We start from the raw sequence: 14,766 nt of genomic DNA, 5'->3' as shown, positions 1-14,766 counted from the left end.
TTTGTGTTTCCTCCTCCTTCTTGTTAAAACTACATCCATGACTTGCACGTTTTCAATTCTAAATTCTTTTCTCTATTCTGTTTTTGCTCTGCATTTTGTCCAGGGGTTCTTGCAAAGAAAACAGGATATAATGGGTGCTGAAGCTCATCCTGCTGGCTTTGGAAGTCCTTCAGCTTTCAGGGTAGAGACACAAAGTCATTCAATTTTTACAGCACTTGCCTTGATAGAGAAGAATGAAATGCAAATAATTCCTTAACAGTGTAATCACTGCCTGGATTTTGCTGTGTTTGGCTAGGGGGATCAGTGTAAAAGCCCAGCCTGTGCTGCAGCCCGTTCACTCCCCGCGCTGGAGCTGAGCAGTCACCCCGCAGGCCAGGGCCCTGCTCCTGCAGCGCACAGCAGGTCACGCCCTCGTTTCCCGGCTGAGGAGACACTGCCACACACGCAGCGCTGATGTTCTGGCTGGAAGTGGAGAGCGCGGCCGCTTCCCGGCTCCCACCGCTCCAGACGGGGCCTGGGCTCCCTCTACCGAGAGCGTGGAGCCATGCAAAAGGAATAAACCCCGTCCAGGCAGAGGAATGTCTGGTCCCGGTGCAGAGGAGTGCCTACACGGCAGGAAAAGCGATGTTATAAAACCACTGAAACCCCCAAATGCTTCTTCAGAACGCTGGAGCTGGACACAACCACTGAGCCAGCACCTGAAGCAAGCTCTGTTCAACAGCTGATTGCAGAATATCCTGTCATCCCCCAGAAATCCATCAACCTCAAGCCACACACCTGCAGAGATTTAACAGAGCTGAGGGAAAGTGGCTATTTAGTAATAAAAGAAATTGCAGTAGATCACTCCCCCAGTCCCAGGACAGGCCCTGCCAGGTGGTTCCCACTTTTTTAACAAAGCACAGAGGTCTCTCACCGAGGGCAGAAGCAGCACAGAGTTACCTTTATTGCCTGTGTAACACCTGGAGGAAGGGACAAGCAGAACACAGTATAAACCCATGAACAACAGATACATTAATGTCTCTTAGAAAGCCTTCAGAAGAAAACTTGGAAAGCTGATACACCTCTACAGCCTCATGAGCTAAGGTTTCTCGTTTATAAACTCATGTTTTTCTTTTAAAGCTGGTATTTTAAAATGGTATAGAAATGCTTCTTTACTAAGTGAGTTAACTTATTTCACAATAAAAATATAGTTTAGTTCTATTAAATTTTCTTCTGAAAATAAATGTTTCTATTTTTCTATGACAATAAATTACAATGTATCACAAATGTAGGCTTTAAGCAGAGTTACAAATAAGCAGGAATTAAGTATTCCAACTATACTCTGATGGAATTCAAGGCCCTTAGTAAGAGATAAGCTGAAGGTGCATTTATAATCCAAACTCCTTTGACAAGGTAAATACATATAACTGAAGTAGATTTAATGGGATTTAGTGCTGCGGTACTTGTATATAGGATAAGTATTCATGAATTATCTGCTCCTCTTCCTCGAGTGTTAAATCCAGATAATCCTCTTCATGTTCAGGAATATCCTCTAGGATTTCATTGACTGCATCAGTCTCCATGTCTTCATCTGTTGGTGAACTAGAGGAACCTTCCAATAAAAAGCAGCAGCAGTGAATTCACCAATGAAAGAAGCCGGTGCTCTCCCTGTTTCACCAGTGTGGCTGTTCTGCCAGCCCCTTCCTGCACAACCACCTCTTACAACTGCTCTGCAAAGGACAGGGCAGGAAGGCCATTTTTCCTTATTATTTAAATGTGGTGTAGGAAAGCCTTTAATTATACAGCAGGGATTACTACAGCTCTAACAAATAACGAGAGAAAAAATACATGCAAGGTTCTTCTTTTTAAGTGGAAAGTTATCAATTCTGGTTCGGTCCTGTAAGGGACATGATGGAGGAGTATGGAGGCAGGCCAGCCACCTGCAGAGCACAGGTCTGGAATAAACTCCTCAGCCCTGCCCAGGACACCCTGAGTGTCACCTCTTCTCCTGGGCTGCACCTGCCCTGTCACCTCTGGTCCCTTTGTCACTGCAGGGAACAACAGCTGCCTTCCTGTAACTGTGCTCCCAATAAAAGCAGCCTGAGGCATTCCTGCAGCCCTGTGCCACGACTTCAGCAGAAATTGCTGAACTGTGTCCTACAAAAGCCAGAACAGCCTTGCCTTCCCTTCCCACCCAGCTGGATGCAACACTCACCTGCAGACTCTGTGAGCAGGTCCTTGGAAGAAGTGGATTCCTCTGATGGACTGGACCCTTCTGAGGACAGCAGCAGTGAAGGGGGAAGAACTCCCCCATAATGAGCAAGGGTTTGGGAAGCCACATGGATGTTCCCTTTGAAGACCTTCAAGGCTTGCTCTGCCGACTCACGGCTGAAACCCATGTACGTCAGCTGCAGGGGGGAAAAGGAATAATACAGAAAATGTGGGAAATCCAAGCTCATCTGGCACCAGGGTCTGACAGGAATCTGACTCTGCAGCTGACAGTCATCCTCTCACACAGAGAAAAGCACTGCATGCCAGGAATTCCAGGACACTGATTCTGGCTTACTGCAACAGTTAACAACAGGGCAGTGACCTATTAAAGGCATGGGGATGTTGAGCAGGATCAGGAGCCTCTTGTCTAGTACCAGACCAATTCTTTTTCTGTCTAAAAGGAAACTTCAAAGCACTCCAGTGTATCAGGGGGGTGCATGTGTTTTTCCTAGGCAATACACTTTTCTTGCCTGGCATCAATAACACAGCCACTCTAACTACAGACGAGCTTGTCAGACAGCCTGTCACGAGAAATACACATTTCAACTCTTTCCCTTGTGCACTGCAGAGTTTAGAGACTTGAATAAATTTCTCACTTGCTGTCTTTTTTGGGATAGAGCATTACAGAGCTTACACCTTCCCTCCACACCCATGCATGGCAGGTTGGTGCAATGGGCAGGAAGTACACACAAATTACATGTTAGCCTGAGTGACTTCAGCATGAAGAGTGAGTGGATGCCAGGCCCTGGAGTGTGACAGCTTGAGTGACATGGTCCAAGAACACTTGTACAGCTTTACTTCAGGAAAATCTGCAGTCTTTGCAAGCACAACTCAGAAACAAGGCAACCAACTCACAAGAAAGCAAGTGGTCTAGCTTACTTGCTCAATACTTTCTTGGGAAACCTGAAACTGGTCTGTGGCCACAGAATCATCATCATCATCTTCCAAGAGTAACTCAGGATTGTCAAGAATAAACTGCAAGAAAACAGAGAGATCAGAATAAAGTGACAGAGCTACAACAGTCCTCAACACAGTTGTGTATGCAGCCCAATGGTTGATACAAGCAAACCTCAGCCAATTTAAGTGACATCTGATTTATTGGATTAGGAAGTGCAAGTTCAGTCATCACAGTTCAGAAAAGGGAGCTATGAACTAAAAAATGTAGACTACAGAAAATAGGAATCTGCTAAACAATTAAAAAAAAAAACCCAACCAAATTTCTTTTGTACAACACTACTTCTACTGAAAAATCACTTACCTTAAAGGCTTGGTCCAGGTTTCCCCGTGTCTTTTGAAGAGCTATCTGAGCAGCTCTCTTTGAGTAGCCCATACTCTTCAGGGTATTGATGTCCTCCAGTCGCCGCCGCCTTTTAGCTCTCTCCTCCCTCCTGATCTGCGCCTTTTCCTGCAAGAGCACAGGCACTGCAAGCTCACTGTGCATGGGAATGCTTTAACACACAGCCTGTGCATGAAGGGCTTCTTGGATTTTTTTTGCTTCAAGTTTGAATCTCTTGAGGAAAAGGCTTTTTTTTTTTTTTTTGTAAATACAGACTGTGCTGCCAGACACTGGTTCCTAAATAAAGCTGCATTTCCATGAGCCAGCCCTGTCGCCACACTTCCGCTCTGCAGATCAGATCTGGTGCCATCACAGCTATTCCAGGCCCTGTGTGGTAAGTGACAAACCCATTTGGCAGATGGGCCCACAGACAAGACTTGCCAAGGACAGACAGTCAGAACCAGGCAGGGAGCCAGGGAGTTCTGTTCAGTCTTCCCTCAGCCAGTTGGCTTTTCTGTCCACACTTCACTGTCTGAAGTCTAGAAGTGCCTCCTCAGCTTACCAAGCATCACTTCAGATCTGGACAGCACTGTCTTCACTCATTCTAGCACAAAAAAATCTTTTCCCTCCTGGATCTTCCAAGTACAAACCCACAATAGGGGGCAGCCAAGCCTGGGAGTGTCAGCTTGGTCCTGGTGGTTTATTCCCATGTCACTGCTGAGTAGCAAACACTGGTGCAAAGCCTTCCCATGTGCCTCTGTAGCACAACCACAGGTCTTTGGCACTCTTGTCCCATCTGTTTTGAGACAGAGCTTCCCCTGTTAGTGCATTAAGTTTTGGTTTCAAACTTGTGCCAACACATCCAACTGTCAGCTACACCAACAGTGCCAGAGCGGGATAATCCAAGTCCTTAAGTCAGCACCACACTGCCCTGGCCACACAACCCACATCTCATGGACACCCCAGCTGAGGGGATCTGTGATTGAATGCTTTCACTGCCCTTACCTCTCTCCTGTTGGTGATCAGATTGGCAGCATGCTCCACATTGCCGTGGCACGCTCGCAGGGCAAGGCGAGCCTCCTGCTCCGAGAAGCCCAGGAGCGACAGGCGATCCACTTTGTCAGGATCTATGGACAGCTCTCCGTACAAAGAGGATGCCTGGATATGGGAAGAACAAAATGACACCACTCACACTGTTAAAACACAAACAAAAAATCCTTCCCTGTTTCAAGAACAGGTTGGAGATGGAACCCCAACTAAGGGGCTGCAGTGAAGGACTCCAGAGTTTTACCCAAAGGTGTCTTACCTTCTGAATGTACTCCGCAGCCTCCTTTTCTCTGCCACTGTGGTAGTGCCCAATCCCTTGAAGGAGGTAAAGCCGTAGAAATAAAACCTTCTCCCGACCATAGCTCCCCTAAGGAATTGTTTAAAAAAGGAGAGGGGACCATGTAGATAGAAGCATGTGGTAGAACACCAGTTCATTATCAACAGAACACTCTACACATTTAGAGAAGACACAGTCTGGGTTTGTGACACTCAGTGTGGACATAAAGCACCACACCTAAACCCCTGCTGATGTCTGTGCAGATAAACACAAGTTTGTCATGACCTTTTTGCAAGGCCCAGTGTTTTCCCTGTGCTGACAATTACAGAATCAGGTAACAGGCTGATGATACACAGGAAAACTTAAAGCTTCTAAAAGCCAGTCTTGCAATACTTGAACGGTAACTGAATACATGCAGAAAAAAATCCCACCCTAATTAAGTCAAACCCAGCATACTTTGATGTCAATAAGCCTCTCATGGTTCTCTCCATAGCATCTCTGGAAGCATCTCGCTGCTGTGGACAGCTTTTTCTCTGCATCATCCAGGCAGTCCAGCTGCTCCAGACGGAAGTAGCACCACACTATATCCAGCTGCAGCACTGCGTAATTATCAACCGTGTTCAGCAGCTCCGTGCTGCACTCACTGGGAAATAAAACAGGTAATTTTTTTTAATGGAAGAGGGTTGTTTATTTCTCCTTCCCCCCACACTTTTTAACATTTCTAAAACAACACTAGAAGTGTGCACACTCATGCTGGAGAAAGCACACTCTTTGTATCTGAGGCAGGAAACTGATGCCAGGGGAACAGGAATCAAATGCTGATCCCCCATTCCATTCACTGACACCCAGGACTGATGCCAAGGCTACATCTTAAAGCATCACAGTAACAAAATGAGCTGTGGCTACTGTTTAATATGGCACCTCTAAAAGCATAATGGAATTAAACCCTGTGTAATCTTTGGGAGGACTGAGAAACTGCCTCAGTGCACACGAACATGCTGAGAACTGTGCCAGTCTCCTTGCACACACACAGATGAGAAACAGACAGGGACAGTATTACTTTTGGGATCTCAAAAGAGCAATTTAGGGCTCTGACAACTGATAGGAAATGAATTTACTAGCAGAAGGCCTGGTATGGTTACTGACCTCAGCTATCTGCTCCACCTTTTACAAGAAATTATTACTTCACAGGAGCAACTGCAAATGAATATCCATAACTGTCTCTCAAGCTAATGCAATTTATAACCTGGTACAGGAATATTGACAGTTTTTGTTTATGTTGTTATGAAAGATTAACTTGCCCAGAGGCAGTATCTGTTTCAGCTGTTCTACATGAAGCCACCTGTCACTGCAAGTCAGAGCTTTATCTGCTGCTTCCCATCTGCAAGAGGGGGTGTGAAGCAACCCCAGGCAAAACTGGCCCAGATTTATATGCACAGGTAGAGGCTGTGCTGCTCCTTTATGGGCTGACAGTAAAGACAGACACAAGGACTCAAAGTGTTCTTACCAGAAGTGTTTATCAGCATCCAACAAATATGGCAGTGCTACTTCATATTCTTTCTTCTTCATTAATGCTCTGCCCTTCTCATGGTAACCCATAGCCAGCACAAGTGCCTAGAAAAACAGATTGAGACTTTTGACTGCAGCTCCCCAAATCAAAGAGGTCAAAGGAAATATCCATCAGAGTCCTTGTTCTTCCTAGAAAAACACCAGTGCTATCTCACACTGCTTCACACTTCTCTCCCATCTGATAACATCAGATACTGTCTAGTTAAAAGCAACAGATGTTACTGGCACAGGAAATGCTGCACCAAGCTCACTTAAAGTATGCAACCTCAGAGAGATTCTCAATGGTGAGTGATACAAAGCTCAGCATTTTTCTGGGTGCTGCACTTTCTGACAGCACCAAACTTGTTTTGCTTTGCTATCACAATTACCTGGCAAAACCTAAGAACTCACTTTCTAAAAAGCCTCAGAACTGAAAATTAAATTTTGAGTGTGTCAGGAAAACACTCCTGCAGTATAACAGATGAAAATGTAATAATAATTCTGGATAGAAACAACCTGCAATATTTCCTCTGATCCTTGATCAATACTGATGAAATCTCGTTCACTTAAAGCATCATTGGATGCTTTAAGTCTTCAGGTGAATTATTACATTCAGCATTTCATCAGAACAGCATGCAGACTCATCAAGTTTACAAATGGAAATAAGGCCTAAGAAACAAATTACTTTCATGCCTTTCTAGGACACCCAACGTTTATAACAACACAAAGATCAACAAAATTAAAGCTTGTCTGAAACCCCAAAGTAAGATATGGAGCACACAGGGGTCAGTGCCAGATTAGACCTGCAATGAGATCAGGAATCAGAGGTTGTCTCCAGATGACTGAAATATTCCCCACCACAGAGTTCTACTTCAATTGTATTTCAAAACTATTTGTATTAAACAAACATCCAGTGGGCCCAGGGTGACACCCCCAGAAAGTGTGGCTGCATTTCAATCCCATATTTTAAATGTTTCACAGGTTTAAAGAGTCACCTTAGTCACATTGTAAGATGCCTTCACCTACTTTTTTAGCTTGAGGAGGAATCTGAATTGACCTTCCAGTTTGATTAGCTATATCTAGGTATGGGACAGAGTCTGGATCCAAGTACTCCTCTGCAAGATATAAAAAAGTTTAAAATTTAAACACCACCTTCAACAGAGCAACTCTACTGCCATTAAGTATATTTTAGTAATGTTGTTAAACAAAACAGCAAACAACAAAAAACCCCAGAATTACATATAAAAGCTGCATGTCTGTTTTTCTGGACATACCAACTCTGGCCAGGTAAACATGAGGAACTTCTAGAAAGGTCACTGTGGGAAAGGCTTTGTGCATGCAGAAATTTAGACACAATATCAAAAGTTCCATGAATTACAAAGAAGTATTTTTTTGCAGAAGACAAAACACCTATGTTTTACACAACATAGCATTCGGAAATGATTTACCAACTAAAGCTAGAATATTTTAAAAATACAACTTAGCACAGTTGATAAAGCTGGGAAAAAAACACAGCTCAGTATTTTTCCTCCCCACATCTTTAATGCTTCTTATCAAACGACCAATTTTGTTTTCACTTCCATTTGATTTACAATGAAAAGATGATTTTCTTGTAGACAAAAGACAGTTAAGGAAGAGTTTGTTGAGATTAAAAGCTTCTGCCCTGTGGTTTCTCTCACGTGAAACAAAAGGATTGTTAAACTCTCAGTGCACTTCTCATAGACCCTTCAGCCTGGGAGCCCATTACAGACTCTGCTCTTTACTCAGGCAATGGCAAAAAAATATAAAGAGACCCAACTCAGGATTCAAAATCTGGGGTCTATACCATCCCTTATGTACAAAAAAGGCAAACACTTCTGTCATGTGTTCAAAATCTGATTTTGTGGTAAGAAACCAGAAGTCACCAGCTTTGAAGCTTTGTTGGGGTGTTTCTGCATTTGGCAGGAATTCCTGACCTGCTCAGCTTCACAGCTCCTTGCTTGTGGATTTGTGAAACAATGGAACAGAGAAGTGATTTAAACTCACCACCAAGCACTGCAGCTCACAAACACAACCTCATTTTGAAGAATTATTACTGTTAAATTAACTAGATCCCTTTAACTTAATCCACAGTTGCCAGGAATCAGCATCCCAAGGGAATGAGAACACCACAGCCGTGTGGCAGATGACAGTGACAAATGAGCTGCTCTGCACACTGAAACCATGGTTACACACAGCCATAGCTAAACTACAAAAAATAAAGTGTTTCATGACTTAAAACACATCATGCACTGTGCTTTTGTCTACAATAAATCTAAAGCTTCTCACAAGTCATCAGTCCCTTAACTGCCAAGTGCTAATTAAACTATTGATTCATATTATACCCTTCTCAAAGTGCCAAAGTTTTTTGTAGTGTTTTAGTTGTGTGAAAATGGTGGAAAAAAAAGTTTTAGCCAACTTAAAATCCAGTTTTCAAGTAGGTAGAAACCTAGAAAAGTGTGAACTGAAATTCAGCCATGGTATAGGCACTCTTCCATGTTGAAAGGCCTGTGAGAATGTAATTTTGGACCAACAAAAATTAATGAACACCCACCTCCCCCCCAGTCCAACAAGGCCACTTACCTCTCCCTGCTAGAATTTCCAAGCCCTTCTTAGTTCTCTGCATCTTGTCATTTATTTCTTTTTCTTTCTTACACTGAAGCTCTTCCTCCTGAACTTTCCTTTTGGTTTCCTCATCACTCTGTTCCAGTTGAAGCACCATCACTTTGGCATTGTGTGTGACACCCTGATCTTCAAGGGTTTTACCTGCAAAATAGAGTGTGATTAATATAATTCAACTTGTGGAACTACTGAAAAGTAGTAAGAAGTAAAGTTGCAAGACTTGAGAACTCAGTCAAAGCCCCTAAAAATTACTGACACAGTCAGCAAAATTTAGAATCAGTATTGCATCTCAAAAGTGCTTTTGAAGTTACTGGCATGTTTCTTTACTTGTTTTTTGTTTTTAAATACCATTATTTATATTTCAGTTTATTGATCTTCAGGCAAAAACTGCAATAAGAACATGTCCAGGATCATACACCACAAGAAAACAGGACAGAAAAACTGGGAACTGAATCCAAGTTCCTTCTGCCAGTTCTGTGGTTCTAATTCTGATATATTCCAGGGCCATCAGCAAAGAAAAAGCTCTGTCATCACTTCCTACATGTCTGACAGGTTGAGCATGGGCAAAGCATTACAAAAAGTCTTTGAAAATGCTCTTATACAATATGGTTTTTTGAAGAAATTTAGAGTTTCTCTTAAATGTGCATTTTCAGTGTTTCAACACTAGAAAAGGGGATTTTCTACATTCATTACAGTATTCCTTTAATTGATCTAATTCTATTTAAGAATTTGGATTATTATAATTTAATACACTTCCTGTAAAGCAGAAACCAACAAATATAACAGCTGTTTTTTGGAAATTAATAGAGTTGCAAGGCATTTTTTCTTCTGAGAAGCAGAAAACTAGAAAACTATCATAAAAGTGTCTTTAACTAGAGATACATACCCAGATCAAGCTGCTTCTTATTTATGATTATTTTGACAGCATTTTCTTGTAATGCATATTCCTGTGCTATCCTGTGAAATGAATAATTTCATAAATTAACATTAATTTTTAAGCTTATACAATATTGTTGTTTCAATAGCAATAAAACCTAAAAATAAGTGCTTAAAATTGTTGCTACAAAAGGCTGCTAGAAGTAAAATAACACCATCAAAGAGGTTTATGTACTATATAGAGAAAACCTGGGATACAAAAAGGGAAAAAGCAAAACAGAAAAGAATCTGATTTTTTTAGGCTTAAAACCACGAAAGAAAGAGAAAGTAATGTTCAGTGTTCAGAGGATCTGTCTGGTTACAGACTTGGAACACTGGTGCTTGCTGGGGATTTACACAAAACTATCTTCTTCCTGTTTTCCATCTGTTAAAGCACAGCTGTTCCCATGAAGAACTGCCCTACAGGGACACTGGACATCCTGTTCAGAGAAATGCTAAGAAAAAGCTTAAATCAAACAAAAAGTGGGTTTGTTTGCATTCTTTTAAAATGCTCTGTGACAGGGTGGTGTCTCATGAGAGGAGCACAAAGGGGGATTGCACTTACTGGGATCTGAGCTCTTTGCCTGTGATGAACAGACTGGTCTCCAGTGGGATCTTCCTGCTCTGTAGTAATTGTATTGGGTGGGAAAAAGAAAGAGGGAAAGAAAAGCATGATACCAATATACTCTGGACATTTTCTTAATTAGCTGTTCTGCAATAACATTTCTTTTCCAAATAACAATCATATTTATGGCTGGACATACATAGTAATAATCTCCAGTTCTGTACTTTCTGTAATGCTAAAAATAAGCATTATAACAGCAGGATATTCAGAATTAAATAATTCTAAATTCAGAGCCAAACAATTTAAATTAATTTAATTATGCACCTCCAATCTTAAATGTGCTTTGCAATTATGCCACTCACCTGTGACTGGCTAAGTTATGATTAATTCCTATTAGTGTGTCTGGTCCCAGATTAGATAAACTGGAATTTTAAATTAATTCATTCCCCTATTTGCCCAGCAGCATTATAAAGTAGAATTATGAAACTATTTGGTTGTTTTAACTGCATGGCAATCACTTAAAACTCTCTACCCTTTAGCCCAGGTAATTATTTTTCACTATAGGAGCATTTTATGCATGAAAATAGGAGTTGAAACCTGATTCAAAAAGGGCAAAACTTAATTCAGTTCTCTGTTGGAGAAGATTTTAGGAGCCTGCTCTAGAAGGCTGAGCTTGGAAAGGGCTGCCCAGGGAGGTGGTGGAATCTCCATCCCTGGAAGTGTTTAAGAAACTTCTGGAAGAAGCACTGAGTGCCGTGGTTCAGCTGACAAGGTGGTGGCTGGTAGGGATTGGACTCGATGATCTTGGAGATCTTTTCCAACCTTAATGATTCTGTAATTCTATGAATCCATGAAGGGAACAGGTGAGTGCATCACAACAGAAAATCCTGCTCCTCATGTCCAAGTTCAAGTGACATCAATGTGCTGAATCAACTTTAGGTATTCCACAGCTAAAAAAATGCATCTGTTCTTTATTGCTAATACAAGAAGTTACATGAGAAGGAATCAAATTGAAATAGACACTTTAATCTAATTTACTTTTCTTAATTGAAAGATTATTTGCCATTAAATCCTAAAGGGAAAAATTAGTCATCTCCTCAATATTATATTCCTTTGCCATGCTATTCCCATATACCTGGGAAACTAAAATATGCAATTTCCCCCTCCCCATTTTTTCTATACCTGACACAGATCCCTCATAAGAAACACCAGAAAAAGCTGTAGTGAAAAAAACCTCAAAGTAAACCTACTCAAACCTCAAAATAAAGCTATTTATGCAGACTTTTCTGCAGTGTTACTCACTTTTCTACGAGGCAGATAGATATCAAGTCTTGCAATCCCAGTCACTTTAAAATTCTCATTTCCTGTCCCACGCTCAATTGCTTTGCACCGGATTTCTTCCAGCATATTCTCTGTATCATTCCTATTGATATTCAGCTTGGATGAATATTTTTCTACAAGCTCCTGAAAAAAATGACAAGAAAAACTGGGAAAATGCACCAGCAGTATGACATGGAAGATGTATGACATCAACTCAGAGAAAATATTTACCTTCATCTCTTCACCAGCTTCCTTTTTTTCATTTGTGTATGGTGGTTTCCATAGCTGAATTTTGTCCTCTCTTAAGCAGTTTGTCAGTTTTGCCATCAAATACTTCTTTTGTGCCATTCTGTTAAAATAAAAGCACAGTTGGAAGGGAAAAGAGAGAAAAATAAACAATCTTTTAATACAGCTTTCCTGTAGTAAGATATTCTGCTTTTGAAGAAGTCTAAGTGACATTCTGGAATTCTGCAATAAATGAGGAGTATTAAATTCATTCCATGCATTTTGGTGGGGAGGGGAAACTGAGGCCAAACTATGAGAAAGAATAATTGAAAAGAGGGTGAAATTTGGATTGGAGTAGGGATAACTTACAAGGGCCCTGTCATTTCAAGACAAATTAAACCTCTTCCTACTCCCTCATGTGAACTGGGATTGCATCAAAATACATAAAAATTGACAATTCAGTTGTTCTGCCCTGCTCTGGATCCACCAATTCTATCTCAGCTCAGACAAAGCAAGAAACTCTGAGTTAATCAGCATGACCCTGGGGAAAAAAACCAAACATCCCAAAAAGCAGGGAAGGCACACAGAGGGCAAGGAAAGCTGAGTGCAGAGATCTCAACAGAAAAAAAAAAAAACACAAAAACAAACTCCAGGTGCGTGATAAAGCATGGGAGAGTTGTGGCTCTTGTACACAACCTGGGAAATGCCCTTTAAATTAGACAGAAAAGCATTTAAAATATTGGCATACATGCAAGGTATGAAAGGTGGCCATGAAATTCAATTAATCAGTTTCTCTTTTCTCTCAGAGTGGTTCCCATCTTTCATTCTTGTTTATTGACACACATATCTCAAGAGAAAAGGGAAAAATTCCCTCAGTTTCAAAAGCTGCTCCTGGCTCAGAAAAACACTCCTTCAGGGGGTAAAAAAAGTAGGCAAATATTCAATTTATGGTAAGTTTACCTGTCAGCCTTACCTCAAGCCCAGTTTCTTGGAGCTACAAAGAATTCCCTGCAAGCTGCACTGACAAGTTTCCCCTAAAGAGGAGTCAGAGGGATGAACTGGGCGAGTGGATGGTTTAACAACCCTTCCAGCTGGATTGCTGTCATTTGCACAGTGTCTGTCAAAACCAGAGACAAACACACATTCTTTTTCCTGCTGGGATGCCTCTGCTATTATTTCAGAGCCAAGGCAAACAATGGCATTTATAAAGCTAAAAGTGACAAAACCACTCCATTTTCAAAACATTGCTATTAATGCAGCTTTCCCCCTTTCCCAAAACACACCAGGGAATTCTCATTAACAGCCTGTAACCATCATTTTCCCACTTTTAAGTTATGCTGAAGACCTATTTTATAGCCACAATTCTGCTTAACATTTGCAAAAAAAAGTTACTCATGGTTTTGGGTCACTCAGATAAAATTTAAAATTGCAATCTATGCTTAAGACTAAGAACTGTAAATACAGGTGACATTTATAAACTGGTCATTCACCTGTTTATCAATACTATAGCTTGGTAAGTTTGTGATTTCTAATTAATCTGTCAAAACAGAAAACACTACTGCAATCTTCAATTAAACTTATTCCTACTAGCACTCTATTTAAAAAATAAAACTTTTGCTTTCACAAACACGAAACCTATGATTTTATATGTAACATTTCTAACACTTATAATAAATTCCATCACTAAATTGCATTAGAATCCACAGCAAAAACATTTGTGACTTACTCTTCAATCAGCCATGAAACGCCACAAGAGCTCCTGAGGCAATTTCACTTTCGCTATGAGTTTAAAGGGACTTTCTCAAAAGTCACTGGGGTAAACAACGGGGGAATTTCCCCAGCAACGCTCTTAATGCAAGACTCAGCTGTTGTAAATAAAATGTCACCCTCTTAGGCCAGTTTTACGTGAAATAAAACAAGTGGAGAAGTAAGACGCGCGAGCTAAGATGCAGCAACCAGGTTCAAAAGGCAAATTGCTCACGGAAGGAACAGGGGGCTGTCAGAATGGGTGGATAATAAAGCAGGACACATCGATTTTCCCTAAAAATGAGGCAAGCACAGCTCTGACACACTTCCCCGCGGCTGGCGGAGGGGAAGCACTGAAACAGCCTCACGACCAAACCCTCAGGGACGGCAGCTCCATCCCTGCGGGCCGGGGCATCCTCATCCCTCCCCAGGAGCGCTTCCAGCGCCTCCCGTGCCGGGGCAGCGCCAGAGCCCCGCTGGCCCCGGGCTGCCAGCACGGCCGCGGCCCCGGGCACCCACCTGCGCCCCGCGGGCTCGGCACAGCCGCCGCCGCCGGGGGAAGCTCGGGGGCCGACGCAGCTGCTCCCTGAGCCGCTTCCCGGCAGGAGGGAGGCGAGGGCCGCGGTCCCTGCGGGAGAGGATGGGCAGCGGCTCCTACGGCAGCCCGGAAGGCCCAGGGAGACGGGCGTGACGTGGGTGAAGCCGCGCCCCGCCCGCCATGGCCGCCCTGCCCTCACTCGGAGGCCCCGGGGCGTGCCCGCTGCTGCCGGGCGCGCAGTGTGGCTGAGTTCCCTTGGGTCGGGGGTGCTGCGGTGGTTGGTGTGTGCGTGCTTCCCAGCGTCGTGAAAAAGAAAGGAATTACAGAATCACAGTGTCAGTTAGGCTAGGAAAGAGCTCTGAGGTCATCGAGTCTGACATATGGCGGAACGCCACCATGTCAGGCAGACCGTGGTGCTG

At 42.5% G+C, this 14,766-nt stretch overlaps 1 protein-coding gene across 2 annotated transcripts; it reads right to left on the bottom strand.

Moving 5' to 3' along the window:
• Positions 1–918: 918 nt before the first annotated feature.
• On the bottom strand, positions 919–14,529 carry NUB1 (negative regulator of ubiquitin like proteins 1). Of its 2 annotated transcripts, XM_064703859.1 has the most exons (16): positions 14,329–14,529; positions 13,037–13,180; positions 12,070–12,187; positions 11,821–11,982; positions 10,519–10,577; positions 9,925–9,995; positions 9,000–9,182; positions 7,425–7,513; positions 6,358–6,464; positions 5,307–5,493; positions 4,833–4,940; positions 4,532–4,684; positions 3,509–3,655; positions 3,130–3,225; positions 2,195–2,387; positions 919–1,591 (listed from the first exon to the last, which is right to left on the bottom strand). In XM_064703859.1, the coding sequence occupies exons 3-16, from the start codon at positions 12,184–12,186 to the stop codon at positions 1,428–1,430; spliced, it is 1,836 nt and encodes a 611-aa protein (XP_064559929.1). In that variant the 5' UTR covers position 12,187; positions 13,037–13,180; positions 14,329–14,529; the 3' UTR covers positions 919–1,427. The 2 variants fall into 2 exon arrangements, with proteins under 2 accessions (XP_064559929.1, XP_064559928.1); XM_064703858.1 differs by lacking the exon at positions 13,037–13,180 and having other exon boundaries at positions 14,329–14,485.
• Between the last annotated feature and the right edge of the window lie 237 nt (positions 14,530–14,766).

This window comes from Zonotrichia leucophrys, chromosome 2 (genome assembly GCF_028769735.1).
Source record: "Zonotrichia leucophrys gambelii isolate GWCS_2022_RI chromosome 2, RI_Zleu_2.0, whole genome shotgun sequence".
Classification (NCBI taxonomy): domain Eukaryota; kingdom Metazoa; phylum Chordata; class Aves; order Passeriformes; family Passerellidae; genus Zonotrichia; species Zonotrichia leucophrys.
This window is presented reverse-complemented; position numbering and strand designations above follow the sequence as displayed.